This window comes from Rutilus rutilus (assembly GCF_951802725.1).
Source record: "Rutilus rutilus genome assembly, chromosome: 4".
In the NCBI taxonomy this organism is placed as follows: domain Eukaryota; kingdom Metazoa; phylum Chordata; class Actinopteri; order Cypriniformes; family Leuciscidae; genus Rutilus; species Rutilus rutilus.
The window spans coordinates 5,550,031-5,567,667 of NC_140212.1; the positions used below are offsets into that span (position 1 = coordinate 5,550,031).

At 42.1% G+C, this 17,637-nt stretch overlaps 1 protein-coding gene across 5 annotated transcripts in view; it reads left to right on the plus strand.

Annotated features, from left to right (window-relative positions):
* The window catches only part of erc1b (ELKS/RAB6-interacting/CAST family member 1b), a 196,917-nt gene that overhangs the window by 164,248 nt on the left and 15,032 nt on the right, over positions 1–17,637 (plus strand). For 4 of the 5 annotated variants that reach the window (XM_084407452.1, XM_084407453.1, XM_084407454.1 and 1 more), the window contains 2 exons: positions 2,335–2,433; positions 16,755–16,940. In XM_084407452.1, the coding sequence (XP_084263578.1) occupies positions 2,335–2,433; positions 16,755–16,940 (285 nt within the window). Of the gene's footprint in view, positions 1–2,334; positions 2,434–4,158; positions 4,225–16,754; positions 16,941–17,637 lie in introns of those variants that run through there. The other variant, XM_084407456.1, reaches the window with a different exon arrangement.

Consider the following 17,637-nt stretch of genomic DNA (forward strand, 5'->3'; position numbering starts at 1 on the left):
CCGAAGCCTCGCCCCGAATCCTTCGCTCTAACCCGCTGAGCATGTGGAACAAATTGTCTCAAATGGGGTATTTTCCTCCTCGTGAGGTAGTGACAGTTGATCTAAAATGTTGCGTGTTTTTTTTCTTTTTCTGGGGCTATAATGGCTTCCCCTCTCAGCGTCTCGGCCTCCGGCCTTCTCCTCCATGTAGACTGCTGCCTTCTGCGAAAAACGGAGAGGTTGTTGAGTACAGAGTGTCTGAGAGCTGCTCAGGTTGTTTGTTCAACATTTTTATTTAACCTCTGACTAAGTGGCTTGTTAACAGGTATAGAACGAGTCGTGCCTACACAAGAACCACTACACATCGTGCCTTGTGGGTATCTTTTTACTGCGTGTTTCTGAACCTATAGGAGCACAGAAGAAGGTTTTTTAAATAATGTTTCAACTGTTTTTGTCCATTTATTTAGTCAATTGGGTCCAAAATAACATGGTACCCCTTAGACTTTAATTGTGTGGACAAAAAAAAAAAAAAACAGGCATTATTTTTGTTCCATATAAAGTCATACAGGTTTGGAATAACATTAGGGGGAATAAATGATGACACCATTTTCATTTTTGGGTGACCTGTCCCTTTAAGACACTTTTTCTCATCCAGGTCACTTGCGTTGACATAATTCTGACCCAGACGTTCACACGCGGCTGCCCGGTGGTCGGTTAACGTTGTGTTTATTACTGTAACAGTGGAGGAGGATGGGAGAGAAAAACTGGGGGTGCGGGAGATGGAGGGAAAAGGGTGAGAAAACCAAACAGAAGGAGCCCAACCATCACATTCTGGTCAGGGAGCAGCCGGGAAACAAGCTGAAGAATCCGGAAGGGCAGGGTGTGGGTCCACTCTCATTCGAATGTAATGTCTTATTGATACATTTCATCGCTTATTCTCGTTGCCGTGTGGTGGTGGAGTCAGTTGTGATGGTCGGCTTGCCAAAAGTAATCATGTGCATTTTTCCTTATTTCTGCAATAGATTTATTTAACAAAAACTGGGGATGATGCCGATAAGACTTGACTACATTAACCCCAACTCAGTTTGGGTGTAGTTCCTTTCTGTTATAATTTACATACCCTCATTTTGTTCCCAATGTTTATTTCTAATGTAAGACTCTTTTGAAAAATGTTTACGCTGCTCTTTTGTATTTAATGGAAGCAATATTGAGACCATTCCAACCACACAGCAATGCGTTAAAAACCATTCTGAATACCCTAGCAACTGCATAGCAAAGTTTTTTTTTTTTTAAAACACTCTGAACTGGAGCTTTGTACCCATGTCAACTTCCAAAAAATAAACTACCATACACATAGTTCAAAAGTGATCCAAACAACTTGCGTGCTAAATTCCAAGTGTTTTGAAGCCATGTGTTTGATAGATTTGTGGGAGTAAGAGACCAAAAAGTGACTGAAAATCTTGCTGTCTGTCCCCAAATGTAAAATATATTCGGTTGTGAGAAGATGTGTCATGCCAGGTTTGACATCAGTGATGAAGTTGGTTGGTGGTGCATGTCTCGTAACCACGTTTGAATGAAATTGCAAAGCTACAGCAGAGGGTAAATGATGCCAGAGTTTTAATTATTGGCAAACTTTTTAACTGGTAAATTGTAATGTAAAGAAAAAGAGAGAAATACAAACTTTAAAGGCATTTTCTGTTAATGTTGCATGCAGGATTCAAACTCATGTCGTCCACATGAGTTCCACAGCTCAATGTGTCAGAGCCTGTACGCTCAGCCTCATCTCCAATAAATTAGTGTATGTCTAATCTAAGAAGTGAGCAGACATGGAAACCTTGGGGCGCTTGTTAAAACTGTACTTGGTTTGAGCAAGTTGAGGCTTGAATCTCTCCTGTATCAAGCAGGGAGGTGAGTATGCTGTGCGTCTGTGTTTATATTTGAGAGAAACTGGTGTTTTGTTCTCTATTCTCTACATCTCGGATCTTCTCTCACTGTCTCTGTTATTGCTTTTTCACACCCTTCTCCTCTGGGTTTAAAAGATCTCCGTTGCTCGCTTTTTTCCTCCTCACTCAAATCCATTCCAGCTGAAACTTGCGTGAATACTCTGTGATCCCCCTCTCGCTGTAGGGCTCGAAGTAATACTCTGTCTATCAAAAGGAATATCAGAATCACTTCTTATAATGCTTGTAATTGAATTCATACAGATAAAATTTCCACTCTTAACAGCATGAGCTGAGATGGAGATTTGATAACTCAAGCCCCAAGACTACCAGGCTTAGAGTCAGAACGGGCTCATTTCAAAATATGTACGTGTGTGTTTTGGCAGTAGTTAACAATGAGCTTTATCTTTTACAGACACAGAACCGCATGAAGTTAATGGCTGATAACTACGAGGATGACCACCTCAAGGCCTCCAAATCTGACCAGACCAATCATAAACCCTCTCCAGATCAGGTGAGCCAATCAGAGCGTTCATTTTTTGAGTGCACCATAGAGAACCACTTTCTTTCTTTATCCTTTAGTACTTAAATTAAGTTTACTAAGGTAAGTGTCACTTTTAATATTGATCATACTTGGGGTTTGTGATTATATGTGTAAATGATTTTTTTATTATTATTATTTTCAATTTTTATTAAGAATGTCAAAAAAATATGTATTTCTCAAAGTGTCTCTCTCTCTCTCTCTCTCTCTCTCTCTCTCTCTCTCTCTCTCTCTCTCTCTCTCTCTCTCTCTCTCTCTCTCTCTCTCTCTCTCTCTCACACTGATATCTGATTTCTCCCTAAAGGCCCCATCCTGATTTATAAAAAGGCAATTAAAACCAAACAAAAACAACAGGAAATTACATATTTCATATTTAATAAGGCACTGCATCCTCAGCTCCAATTTGTGTATTATTTCATTTTGGGTCACCCAAAAAAAAAGCTCACGTTTTCTCATTCATGAATGTGCGGGCACACACATCCCTGAGTGTTTTTCTTGGAAGAGTTCAGGCACACAGGATGATTCTGGAAGATTTAACTGGCTTTGTTCTTTGTTGCTTTAAAACGTTGAATTCCTTTCGCCTTAAGCCTCTCTCCTCTGGATGGCTGTCCAACAGGAATTAGTTCATAAGGAGAGAAAGAGGAAAGAATTGACATGATAAAGGATGAATAGAGAGTGAAATTCAAAGAGAAAGGACAGCCTGTTGCATTCTTCAGTCCCAGCTCTCCCAGGAAGCACAAATCCTACTGGTTGTTATGACATGACTTGATGCGCTAAACGCAGTGTGTCATACCTGTCCATGGACTCCTGAAGTAATCTAGTTCAAGTGCTACATCCTAATTCACATGCTGAAAGAAACCTATCAATCAACAACACTCCGCCTAGGCCCTCATCACAAATACAACACAACACAACACAACACAACACGGTGTGTGTGTGTGTGCTGTCGGAGCCAATTGGAACTACGTCTACACACATATACACACTCGATCTCCCACGCACACACAGACATTTGCTATAAAGCTATCCCAGGGTCTCTCCCCCATTACAAACCCTTTTCATTGTCTTTCCCAATTGCCAAGAAAACACTTAGCTCACATTTTCCTGTGATCTTCATTTCTCACTTACATATTTCCAACTCAAATAAGAACACCCTCACACATCAACACCTGAGCCCATTCCAAACCTCCCCGATCGCACTGTTATCACCTAAACATGCCGACTACAGAGCTGGGACCGACAGGGACCTCAGACAGCATTCATTGCAGGTATTTTCCACAGCCATCCAGGACAGATGGGGTAGAGGCCATGTGTGTTACTCATTTTGAGCTCATACTGCTACGGTTTCAATTCCTGTTGGAGCATAGCTACCTTTTTTAGGGAGGGGGGAGGGCTGAGACCAGTTGCATTTAATGCTCTGTTTCACTTCAGTTAGATGGCTAACTAATCACCCTTAACCCTCTGTTAAGAGATGGAGAAATTAATGGCAAAGTGGTGTCTCAATCTTATAGATGACATTCATTCAGCATGTTTGCACTACATGTAAAATAGTGTAGACTCTGTGCTGATCCTCACTGAGTGTTTGACAAAGGGCATGCATTTTCAGTGCAATACATGACCTGCTCTCACCCACTAATAACTTCTTTCTTTAATCCCATGCTGCCTTGGATTAAACCTGCACTCATTTTCCACCAATAGGACGATGAGGAGGGCATTTGGGCATAGCCAATCATGTGCCCTCTCCCAGCCATTTTGTTCAGAAGGGTGAGAAATGTATAAATGGGGAATGATGCTCTTCTTCTGTATTTCATCATGTGTTAACTGTCTTTGAGTGTGCTTTTTTTTCTTCACTTTCCAGTTCATCTTTTCATTTCTTAATTCCCTCTCTTATTGTTTTCATGTTTTGTGATTTCATTGTCCGTTTTTTTGTCTTCCTTATTTTGATGTGTATATTGATGATTATTTTATTTATTTTTACCTCAAAGTGTTGTGCATTTTTTTCCACACAGTTCTAAATCAGTCTTTTTCAACTTGTTGGCCACAACCTAAAAATTGGTCACAGCCTAGGTCTGTTCTGATTTGTTCCTGGGCTTTATTTTTTAATGTATTACTGCAGAAGTTTTTTTTATTATAATTTATTATTAAATGAATTATAAATGCATTTTTCTTGGTGTTCAGGACCAAATCCGAACAAACCTGGGCGTTGTTTTTGCTAAATTTGCATATTTGTCATCTGTTGCTATGTTGGTAAATTTACAAATTGTCAGGCCAATGCAATTAATGGTAATATATAGCATTTAAATGTTTGATTTCTAAGGATATTTTAGCTTTGAATGATAAACCGTTTTGGTCCTATAACGGGTCACCCCTTCTAATATAAAATCTGAAACAAAATGATATAATATTTTGTTTAATATAAAGTCCTGAAACAAAACCAGCTAAGAAGCGCTGCTTTATATAGTGTTTTTATGAATAAATCAATGTAGCTTAAGTCCTTTAAATTGATTTTTATAAATGACTTGAGCAGCAATTGAACTGACATATCCTTTCCCATCCCTTGTTGAACATCTATTCAGGATTTCTGTCACGCAGACAGTTGAATTCTTCCCTCCACCTGTATTATTTTACACACACAGCCAAGGAACAAATCGACCCGTCTGCCTTTTGACTACTGTGGTCTTTTCCTGTCTTTTCCCTCCAAAAAAACAACAACATTCTCATATTTGCCTCCACACTGACAGCTTTGATGGATGGTTTTGAGGAAACAGATAGACCGTAGAATACATATGATCTGCACATGTTTAATCCATAGGACATATGCGCAACCGTTCGCGCTCTCCCATCAGAGCCGTTGCCCTATGCCCGTGGTGATGCTAAATGCCATGTGGCGTTTTGACTGTAATTAATTTGCAGGTTGCTCCCTGTCGATGCAGCCTGCAGATAACATGTCCATTGCATGAACAGTCGCATGCGTTAAAGCGCATATACTGCGAGTGCAATTAGGCGTAGCAGAGCGCTGGAGAACAGAGTGGAATTGTGTGAGCTGTGAGCCGAGTGTCTCGGCAGTGTGAAGGGAGGTTTTTAATCTGAACAGCTGCCCACATACACTGTGTCCTATTTCAGGCAACTAATGGGCCCCTTTTGCTAATGTTTTTGCTTCGTTCGCAGTTCTTAATATATGAACCCCTAAGCTGTTCACCCAACATTTTGAGGAAGAATTCAGATCGTCCACTACACCCACTGTGCCAAACCTACATGTAACCGTAACATTAAAGTCGCTCTTTGTGTATCATATGACCATGTAAAACTTGTAATGGCATTTAGCTGGGCAGATCAAGACCCCCAGGTCCCTGAATGTATTAAGGCTCACATAAAGGGCAGCCGTGTTCTCCGAACCGTGTTCTCGGGGCAAGGCAGGGGGAACAACAGTCGTACGTACAAGTGCATGATTAGAGGGTAATAATCTCAACATGACTCTGATCTCCTTCATGTTGAATTGTGGGTGGTCGAGACCTATTTAATTGCTCAGCGTTTGGCACGATAACCCACCGCAACCCTGAAATTGCTGTCGGCTATGATGAAATGCAGTCCATTTTAATCGGACTGTGTGGTGCATCGCTAGGTGTATTTACAGATGCTCTCTGGCCCTTGACTCTGTTTTGTGTTGTTGTTCTTTAGGGGTTCACATTTTCTCCTGCGGCTGGCTGTTTTTTGTTGATAATTGATGCATGTCTACTTTTGTTGTCCTCTTCCATCATTCCAGTGTCATTGTGTGATGATGCGTGTGGTTTTTCGGAGCTCTGGAGTTCTGGAAATTAACCCCCACGAGTGAGGGAGCTTGAAATTTTCAGAACTCTTCCAGTTACGCTAGCAGAATATTTGTAAGCTCTGCCTTGAGGTAAATGTCAAGATGAGCTGAGCTTCAAATATCAGAAGGACTGACAGATCATCAAACCCTTTGTGGTAACTTGTCTTCTTATCTGTTTGTCCTCTTGTTTGTTTGAATTCCTTTTGAAAATGTTTGTTTCTCAGTTTTAGCCTAGACATCTGCAAGAAGTGGGGAAAGTGTGATATCCACCCCAAACTTGACTGTATCATTTCATTTTCTGTGCAACTGGAAGGACCAGACCCAGATGGGAGATGTCCTTATAAGCGAAAAAGTTGTCAAACAGTTGTTTCCATTCTTCCAAAACAGGTCAATCCACCACTTTTCCCCCACTGGGTACATCTTCCTCCCTAATTTTCACATCTCTCCCTCTTTCTTTTGTCACAAAGGTTGTTTTCAACTCACGTACAACATGATGCCAGAGCGGGTGTTAGCATGCGGAGCAGAAAAGTAATGAAGACTCCATTGTTGTCACCTCTATTTGACGACCTTAGACATTACTAACCGTTTGGACGGTGCAATTCCATGGAAAACTGTGAAACAGAGTTTGGCAATCACTCGCATATTCCAGGGGTCAGTGGGTACCCGTCCCGCTGGAGCAACTAAGGTGTAACCTCTTCTGAACCCGACCCATGAGCGCAACCACCCACCATTTGCCCACATTATTAAAACGGTCCCGCCCCTCAATGAGAGAACAGAGACCTTGTTGCTGCCTTGGATTTTTTTTTTTCTTTCGGCTCAAAAATGGCTCAGTGGTCAGAGGAGGAAAATTTCAACAGTTCTGTTTTAGTCATTAATATGAACCCAAAATGCATGTTTGCTTTCTTATTTGCCTTTTGTACTTGCATTGTTTATTCCAGCTTGACTTTTTTCTTTCTGTCAGTTCCAACTGACTCCAGTCCAAATATTTATAATTAGATTAAAATGGGAAACATGTGGCGGCGAGGGAAGTTGCAGGGGGTCGTTGTTGAAACCTTCCCACCTCCATATGATTTCAATATAAAACTGGCCTCTGGCTCCATGCGCCTGGTGCAGACAGGAGGGTAGACAGTGGTGGGGCCCTCGCTCAGTCTAGGGGACTTCGCTTGGCAGAGCGCAAACTTGAGGTTTCTGCGGAGCCCCTGAACCATGCTGCCCTACTTCCTGTACCATGAAACTGAGATCTACATCCCTGGAACAGAAGAGAGTCACTGTACCCCAAATGGCTCAATCAGTCACTCTCCGAGTGGAATCACTTCTCCGTTTGTCAGAGTAAGAGCATGCCATAGGAAATGAGGAAATAGGGTGTCATTGGAAACATACCCTAGCTCCTTGCAAGGGGTCAGAGGTCGTTTGACGGATGGTCGTTGCTCACAGAGCCTCTGGAGAGGCCAGTAGAGTGAAATGACTCTTAGCCAATCAAGCGTGCGACAGATTTCTACCAGTTGGTCCCAGCAGCACGTATGCGGTGGGTTTTATCTGACCCTGTAATCGGAGCCCCTTGCTCGGCTTGATGAGAGACCGATGACTGCCCTTGAAGATGAGATGAATGGCTGTAGTTCTGCAGCGACTACATTTGAATCGGCCAATCGGAAGAGTGTTGAGATGGCAGCATCTAAGTGTTGAGATGATGTCATGAAGGATGAGCTCACCTATAAGAGCTCATATAGGAGTGTGTTGAATCTCTCCTCTGTCAAGGCTTTTGGCTGAACGTTCTCCGCTGGATCCTGAGAGAGACTCTGCTTAGCATCAACCGGATAGGCGATGACTTCCCCCGCCACCTCTGTTTTTCACTGAGTATGTCAATATATGTATTTTCCTGAGAGGAATTCTGAGCTGGCTCGGATTGAGATGGTACGTGTTTGGGGAGGTTAAGTTCACTAGTCATGTCAGAAGTTATCTCAACATGTTTAGCTTCTCACCATTTCCAGTCCAGCTATATATAGTCCTGAATTTTGAAATCTGTCTGCCTTGTGGCGCAACTTTTGCTCCTTTTTGAAGATATGAAGGTGCCACTTTTGATGTACTCTCTTGCCCTCTCTCCCTCGTTCTTAATGTTCCCTCTCTTCTCCCTCTCTCTCAGGCATAACTTTGCTTTTTTGGGCAGTTTTGTTTGCCCAGTCTTGCTTTACTGCCTAACTGTCCTGCTTTTTAAGGCCTCAGCAAACCACACGTCTTGGCCTGCTCTCCCAGGATGCATCACTCAAGAAAAATACATTTTAATGCTGCATCCATGTTTCTGGTTTCCCTCTTGGAACTAGGCAATCCAAGGACGTACTGGCCTGCTGGGTTCTGCTTGCCTGGTCTATGTCAGAGGGTAAACTGGGAAAATAGACTAAAGATGTCAATCGAACCACAGCATTTCTAATGAATGCTGAATGATGAAAAAACTTTTTTTTTGTTTTTGCCCCAACATTGCATCAGTTCTCCCCTCAGAGTTTTGAATTTGATTTTAGGCTGTCATTAATTGGTGAGTTCTGGCGATGATGAAAGTATGGATTTCTGTTGTTGACCTCAGAATTACCAAATGACTGTGAACAATCCTATCAAAACAAATAATTGCACGACTCCTCCCTCCTCAAACTTGCTGAACCCAGTATGGCCACAATTTCTGCGCAAGCTGCTGAAACAGTAAAGTTCGAGGCTCATTGTGGTGGGGATTATGTGGTTGGAACGTTTTGGCCCCCTGGTCCAGTGCGCCATTTCTGGATGTGTTAACGGGCGGACGTGGAAGCCCTACCCTGGGCGTTGCGCCGATCGGCTCCCCTCTCCAGGTTAGGAGGGGAAAGTGCTCGTAATATTATTTATTAATGGTCCGTGACTGTGAGCCGTGGAAAATCCTCAGGATTTTAGAGTGTCTTCTAACTGATAAAGCAATTGTCTGAGCATTTCCCACTCCAGTGAAACGCTGAAAGAAATGGTTATTGCAGGGAGATTGTTAACCATGTTAACCATGCTCATCTGGAAAAACAATGCATCTGGAACTGGTGCTGTATTTGTTATGCGATATTTCCCTGGGATTTATCACTGGAAACGTGTTGATGTGTTCACTTCCAGATTGTTCTTGTTTTTACTAGGGATGCTTAGACATGTTGCGTCCTAATCTCCGCCAGCTAAATGTTAGCTTCATACTGCTAATAAACTCCCTGCGGCATGTCAATAGGCCTTAATGCTTTCCAGAGCTGTGGATGGGGGGCCTGGAGCAGGTTGAGCCCTCTGGCCCCCCTGCGGCCGCCGCTGGTCTGATTTAAGGCTGATAGGAAAGAGCTGGCTCAGATTCTGCACCCTGCCTAAGCTGTCCAACAACCACCTTAAATCTCTCAGTTCATTTAGCACTTAACCAGCCGTGGACGGAATGAGCGCTGGAGACCGGACGCGTGGAAACTGCATCGTTTCTCTCTCTCCTTGTATTTCTTCCTCCTTTGCTGCTGCTTCTTCTTTGTCTCTTCCCCCACCTAACCCTTGGTTCAGTCTGTTTCCGTTTACCTAGCTCTCCAATTAAGCCTAAAATCGAGGGCCTAGAACTACCTCTATTATCAGTCAATAAAAAGGGAAGCCTGCCATGTGTGGTTCACACTTAAAAGAGGTGTGACAGGTTAACATAAGACGCATATGTGTAGACCAAACTAGGACACAAGTGCATGTGTGAACCACATAAATATAAAAAGTGTGAAGATGCCATACTGTGATTTCTTTCGTAACAAAAAAATATTGATATTATAATGTGAACAATTTAGCTTTGATACATCACAAGTATTTAATTTTTTAGTGTTTTATATTTAAAGTAGACAATAAGGTAATGGTTCATGGTCATATTTAAAAAGTAACTATTTAGTATAAAACATTTACCTATTTAAAAAAATACTAAACAATGTTTTCTAATATATTACAAATTAAATGAATACAATTGTGTTAAATTCAAATTTAATTAATTAATTATGATATATACCATTACAAAGATTAAAGATTTTGTTTGCAGCGCCTGGGCCTTTGTGAAAGTGTGTCATTTTCTCTTTGAACCAGAGCTGTTGACACACTTCCTCCACACTTAAATTATTCCTGTCTCTGAGGACCAGGTGTGATAGCAGAGGATTGTGTATTTCATACATTTCAGTCTGTTAGAGCCATCTCTACCAGCCCTGCACCCTTGAACCCACCAAGAGCCCCATTCTCAGCCTCTCCGTTTCCTCTGCCCCCTGTCTTTACATGCGTAGCGGCGTAAGTCTTCTGGTGTTGAGTGCTACACAGGGGAAACACTTTGACCTCAGGATGTGGTTCTCCTTAGATCTCTCCATCCACAGCTGTTCTCAAAACTCTTTTTGGCCTCTTGTGGAGCACTGACAGCAACACGAGAGCTATCTTAAAAGTTAGGGCTGTTTGTGCAACAAAACTGTTCCAAGTCAATTATAATACCTGGAGCAAGTTATCTGTTAGCATTCCCGTTTCTCATAATAGCAGTTGCTCGGCTATCCAGGAAAAGGAGAGAAGTTGGCAACAAAACGACAAACTACTAAAATAATACAAATAGCTGAGAGCTTTTTAAGACCTCAGATGAAGGATGCCATTAAAAGAAACAGACTCAAGTCAAAGGTCTTCCGTGCATCGTAAGGTTACACTTAAATGTGACACGTTTATAGTGTTGATTTAAATCTTCCGTTCATGATTTTCTGAGCTCCCTCTTGTTATGTGCAGATCTGGCTTTAAGTCATTAACTCGTCTGGTTTGCCCTCACAGTGGGGTAGATGTTCTGGAGCTTTGCTACATGTTCACCCCTTCCTCTGCTTTCTCTTCTACACACCCGGTTAATGATGCCCCTCAACCTCAGTTTGAAGAGGTCAGGACCTTCTTTCACCCCAACACCCCTCACCTTCAGGGTGACGACCCCCATGGTCACCCCTCCCACCTCATGGAGTGAAACTACAACCCACACGACAGCTTTACTTCCCTTTTCAAGAGGCTAATTTCTTCTTGGCAGTTTTAAAGTCTTTTTTTGCTCATTACGGCTATGGATATACACACACACGCACAAATACACAATGAATGGAATGCTGTCCCTAGACTGCAGCCTTCATGGTCTGTTTAAATGGCGCTATGATGGTGACACTGGGAGTTACTTGGTGTAAAAATTCCCTCCGTCTTTCTCCAGAGTCAACAGTAACCTGCCCTGGCTTTTTGTCCTCCTTTCCCCCACCCCGTGCATTGGCATTGACTGGGCTTTGAGTGAGAGCTTTGGCATGTAAGTCAACAGTCATAAACCCCCCACCGGTATAAATCTAATGGCATTTATATAAAAACCTGCGTAAATAGGTGACGAGGCACTAAGTTCATAAAATGCTGCAGCAACAGAGTCCTGACATGCATAAATCTTGCATCTCTTAAAACATGAGCGCTGTTGTAATTTTGTACCTCGCGAGAGAGGAAAAAGTCATTGTAGGACCTTTTTGGTAACCAACTTAAATCTAAAAAATATGTGTGTGTGTTACATCATTTTAAATCTAATTACATTTTTAGTTTTCTTATTAGTAAACTAGTATTATAATTGATTCGAAAATTTGTGAACTAAATCGATTGACAGCACAAATAAACAAATATATATTTGTTTACAAACAAATATATATTCAATTCTTGTGTGATGGAGGCAAACCAAGTGATTATTTGTAATGCTTGAGCAAATTATGGAATTATAAGACTGTGGTTTGTGTGTGTGTGCGCACGTCTGCGTGTGTGTGTGTGTGTGTGTGTGTGTACGCAGGGGTCTACCTAGATATATTGAGAGTTGTGGATGGAGGTAGTGCGGTCAGTCGCTTATGAAATGACAGTATGGAAAGACAGACCAACTCACCTGCTCTTAATCTGCCATCTGAATCTGCTCTCCGCGCTCGGATTACATATGTTTCTGTCTGTGCTCTTTGGGGAGGTATGCGTGCATGTCTTCGCCCCCTTACCCTTTATTTGACAGTCATTATTCTCTCATGTCAGTATTTTTTTGCATGCCATGGAGGTGATTTGTCTCTTTCTTGAAAAGCACTTTACGACAGCAGGCCCACCGGCCTTGTCAGTGTCTTGCAGGTTTGAAGCTTTGCAGTCCCTCCTTATCTTTATCCCCTTAACACTCATGGACGCGTAGCGCAGTGAGACTGAAAGAGGATAGCCCAATAAAACTCTCAGCCACGGGAAAGGATGTGCGCCAGGGCCCGGCTACTGTGAAGAGAGGCTTGTGATCTGCAGATCCTCCCCCACCAGGAGCGAGCTGTTCGAGCTGGGCTTCGAGGCCGCGTCAGGGGCTTCCTGTGCCGCCGGGCCTCCGGAGTCTTTGAGGAAGGAGCCAGTGGCTCGTCTCTGATGGACCGCCTGACTGACAGCATTGATCCAGTCTCCTGCCTCTCAGTGTGGGTATCGAATGGCGCCCGATGAGCTGATAGGTGATAAATGAGAGAGGGAGAATGTGAAGGAGGCCGGTCATTGTTGAGGGGTCTGACTTCTCTTTCCCCCTGGTCTTTTTGAGGAGGGGTTCTCAAGCTATGAGAGTGCCAGGTAGGAGTAGAAATGCAACACACCACAGCATCTGGTGAAGACAGCTTCTTTTAGAGGAGACGTAATGAAAGGGAGCAGATGGACAGATTCCTCTGTGAACCTTTTCCGAAGTCTTTTGGCAGGAGCTGGAGTGTGAGGTTCAAGAAGGTGATCAATGTTGCAAAGAGCAAGAGAACAGCCAAGGGTCTTTGTGGTCAACACTCCCAATCTATTGGTAATTTTGTCCTGATAGGTTCAGTGGAGGGTCCCAGGAGTCCTGACTCGCTTGAGCTTTTTGTTAGAGGACCCACTTAGCATTGTTCTGATTAGGAACCTGGGATGTGAAAAATCAACTACAGTATATATAACAGTACAAGTAGTTTTGATGGAAAAATTTTGCCTCAAAATTATTAAAATAGTGATGTCTCTCTTGTGTGTGTATATTTTAATATAAATATGATCATTTTTTACTTAATGTAGGTAAATCAAAAAAAATGTAATAAATTAATTAATAAATCTGAAAAATTGTGTAACACTTGAGTTAAAACAAGATTCAAAACACTAATGCATTATAAAATTTGACTTCATGTGCCACATTTGAAGCTAAATAGCCAATATATGAACAATTAGATGTCTTTGACAGAGAGTCAGAGAGTGGATTACAGACTCTTATGTTCAATAATATGGAAATAAAGCAAACAATATGTCTGCGTTGACTTCTAAAGCCACTTAAGCTGTATTCAGTGACTTCATCCTCCACAATAATGCAATAGCTTTGAATTATCTTAATTGGGTGCTTTCAGCAAATATTAATATATGTAATTAAAATCCATTTGATTAATTAATCGAATTATGTGATTAGGTTGCAGAAATTAATTGGCAAAACTTAAAAACATTTTGGAGAATTTGAAGAGCTGTTGAAAAGATAATTTTTCCGAGACGTCAGGCAAGGCATGATGGGTAAACAGGGACCCACTTCCATCCATCGTGTGCGTCCAAAGCAAGACGAGACAAATGGCGCTTTGAGTGGAAAATTCCCCTGTTGTAAATCTGTCACCTGGGCATGATATTTGTTTCTGTTATTGTTGCATTATTTATGATCTCAGTCTACCACAGGACTTAAAAAAATAATAATTCAACAGCAACACGGCACAAGCCAAACAGTTATGACAGCACCCAGTTGACAGAAAACATCACCAGCTACGACAAGACGGATGTTAGCGCTGTGCTAACTAGCATTGGGCTAACTGTGACCATCCACGAACCTACCATCCCCATTTCTTGACTATACTACTAATATGATTACAGATGATCATGCGGGACACTCTGTGAGGTTTTCAGGACTGTTTATCAGCATTCTGTCACCAGAGAGGTATTGACTTAGCCTTTAAAACCAGAGGGTGACGGATAGCGCCGTGTTTGGGCATTTGTCTAAGGCCCAGAACCGGAGTCCATTCATCTTTTCTCATAGCAGATGGGGAGGAAGAGAAGGAAGAGAGGGGAATAAATGTCAAATCCCATCATTGGTTGGGCATTTTAAAAGCTTATTAGCGCACAGCATGCTTTCAGTCAACCATGTACGTAGCAAGTCTCTGTGTAATGGTGTGTGTGCACGTTTATGTGGCACCATTGCTAAGGCCGGGTTTATTTTAACTCAGCTGTTTTTCCGAGCATATCCACCCAGCCGTTCTGTCACAGCGGTTTGGAGGGCTTCTATCAGACCGCCTTTTTAAGGCCTCGTCCCTCTTTTTGTGGCTGCCAGTCAATCCGGAGGCCCCATATATCCTCCAGCAGCGGCGCTTGGCTGAGATACAAGACCTGACAGAGATGCGGAAGGAGGTATCGCCCCTTACAGCTGTTTCAGATCCGACTCTGATACAAAAGACTCCGCTATTGGTCTGCCGTGTGTCACGTAGATAAATGTAGACTTTTTTTGTCACAGCTGATTCAACAGATGAATTCCTGCCTTATTATTCATTCACCATGAGGCAGGGGTTTGAATTTTGGCACCCAAATGTGCTTTAGTAGGTTTTGGAGACGGGGCCACGCTAGACCATAGACTAACGAGAGCATGATGTAGGTCTCCGTGCGTCTGCTGCTCCGGTTCTTTGCAGAGACCCAGTTTGCGCCGTCTAATTGTTTCCAGAATCAGGGAGAACCGTCGGCCCATTTTAGACATTCCTCCATTCCTTGACTCTCTCATCCTCTCTTTCTCTCTCATAAGCTCTTCAACCTTGGTCTTCCTCCACCTTCCTCCATCTCGTTCTTTCACCGTTTTGTTTGATCGCGCTCTGCGGCCAGGGTCCGCCCAAGAGAGCGTTCATTGCCCCCGGTGAGCCAACGAAAACACAATAACATTCTGCCCTGGAAAGATACAGATGGGGTTAATAAGAATTAATAAAGTGTGGGGACACAAATGTTCTTGCAAGCTCAGGCTGCTTCAGACCAAAGCAGACTCTGTCCCTGTCTTTTCTTACATCTCTCTCATCGCTCACTCTTTCTTTTTAGCCTCTGTTTCCTCTCTCCGCTTCTTGACAATCAGGCAACTGTATTTGCTTTCTGCTATTGAGCGATGAGGAGTGTTCGCAGAGCTCCCTAAGCCCTACTATGTTCTCGGTCCTCTTTGAGAGGGTATTTATATGGGAACATTTCAATAGATCTTCTGCTGTCTTGTTTTGTACTGTAGTATTTCAAAAAACATTGCTCACCTCTCCCATTCCAGAATTTATGGGTCCACCACTGCAGCCCAAAACCAGCTTATGTAACATCTTGATTCATACAAGAGAATGTGACCAGGAAAGGAAAAGGCCATCCTCAGATTGAGACCTGTCCTTTCATTCAGCTTACTCAGCTTTGCATCATTGTGCATTGTATATTCACATTGATAATGGTGAACACCTAGGGAGCAGTTGTTTGTTCAATTTTACAGTAATGTTCAATGAATTAGCTTTCATGAGCTAAGAATGAACAGTATTTATTAATACTGATTTGCATTCTGTTTATTATTATTATTATTATTATTAATAAGGCTCAAGTAGCCCTTCATAGTTCCTATTAACTGTTCCATTCATAGTTCCTATTACCCTTTAATGGTACTGTATTTCATTATTATGTCATATTGTAGTTCAGGTTATTGTATTATATTAAACATCTTACTCAAAGCACTGCAGTGATAATTCATGGATCACCTCTTACCAAGTTTTAACCTTTCAGTTCCAGTTTAGGCAATGGCATGCAAAGGACAGCATATGTCTATTGGCACTCGTTCGCACTCACACACAAACCGCATGTTGCTATTTATCATATTTTTAGACTGACGTGAAAACAAATGTGATGGATCAATCTTGTATTGTCCCAGAATTCTTTGTTGAAGCCAGTGAGATACACACATGACACAAAGACATATGGTTTTTGGATTTGATCCCACACAAGTGCATGTATTATTTTGATGGATATGAAAAAGCCGTGTGAGTGTCTGCTGTGTGTATAGAGATGTTGTGTAAAGACTGGGCATCTGTCGGCAGCGGTCCAGGTAACTGAGATTGTTTGTCTATGTTCCTGGAATGGGAATGTCTCCTGACCACTGTTCTCACTGTGATTCATGTGTTTCAGCTGTGGTCTATCATCCATAATCGTCCGCAACCTTTCACTGAATATTGCTCTTTTTAGAGCACCCCCCCCCCCTCCCTCCCCCTTTCTTTTTGAAAACAATCATATGTGACAAAGCAAAATTTTAAATCTGTGTTCTGGCTTGCTAAATGTGTTGTTTGCGTGTCATTTTAGCATGCGTTTGCATACCCGTCTTTTTATCTCACTGGCTCGTGTTCAAGTATCTGATTCTTGAACGCTAGAGGAAAACTGAGATTGAAATGGCTCTTTATCTCTAACCCATTTCCTCATTCCTGTTTTTGGACAGATTATCCCCCCACTCATAGACCTCAATCAGAACCGCAGTAAGCTGAAACTGTACATCAGCCACCTCACGACCCTCTGCCACGAGAGAGACCCCCACATCCTGCAGGACCTGGCCCCGCCTTCCGCATACCAGCGCAGCCAACAGGACGCCTGGGAGGAGGAGCTTCAGAAGATGAGCCATGAACAGGTAAGACAGGGTGACATCCATGTGGGTGTACTCTTTTCTTTGGAATATATCACTTTTCATTGTATGCATTCATTAATTATGGTGACCTATCTAGTGTTTCTCTATTCACATCTGTGATTTTGTTATTATGAAAAGGTTAACACTTTACAATAAGGTTCAATGCATTTCACATGAATTAATGCGTTAGCTTGCATGAGCTAATAATGAACAGCATTCATTAATCTAGGTTTATATACTTTAAGTAATAAAAGTATTGTTCATTTTTAGCTCAATATTTAATGTACCAAATTTAAGCTTATTGTAAATTGTCACCATAAAAAAAAGACTTAATAGATGAAATCGATGTAACCTTTTATGCGTCTTACCTTTTTTCATGACTCGCTAAGCACAAAAAGTTTGTCTATTTCTGCGAGTATGTGCGCTCAAGGTACCGTAACTTTTCTCGGGTACTTGGATTTGTCACCCATTGATTATTGGAGCCATCTGGCCTGGCCCGGCCCGCACGGCCCTTAGCTGACGCTAACGTTCACTGTCTATAAATCTCCTATTGGCTTTGAGAATCAGTCCGGCTCTGTGTAAATGCCATTAGTCCTCTTTATAGAGTGGAATGTGTTCCTACAGAAAATAAATAGTCCAATATATTGTGTTTTATTAGCTTCATTTACTGTTACTATAACAAAAGAAAACCAAAAAGCTA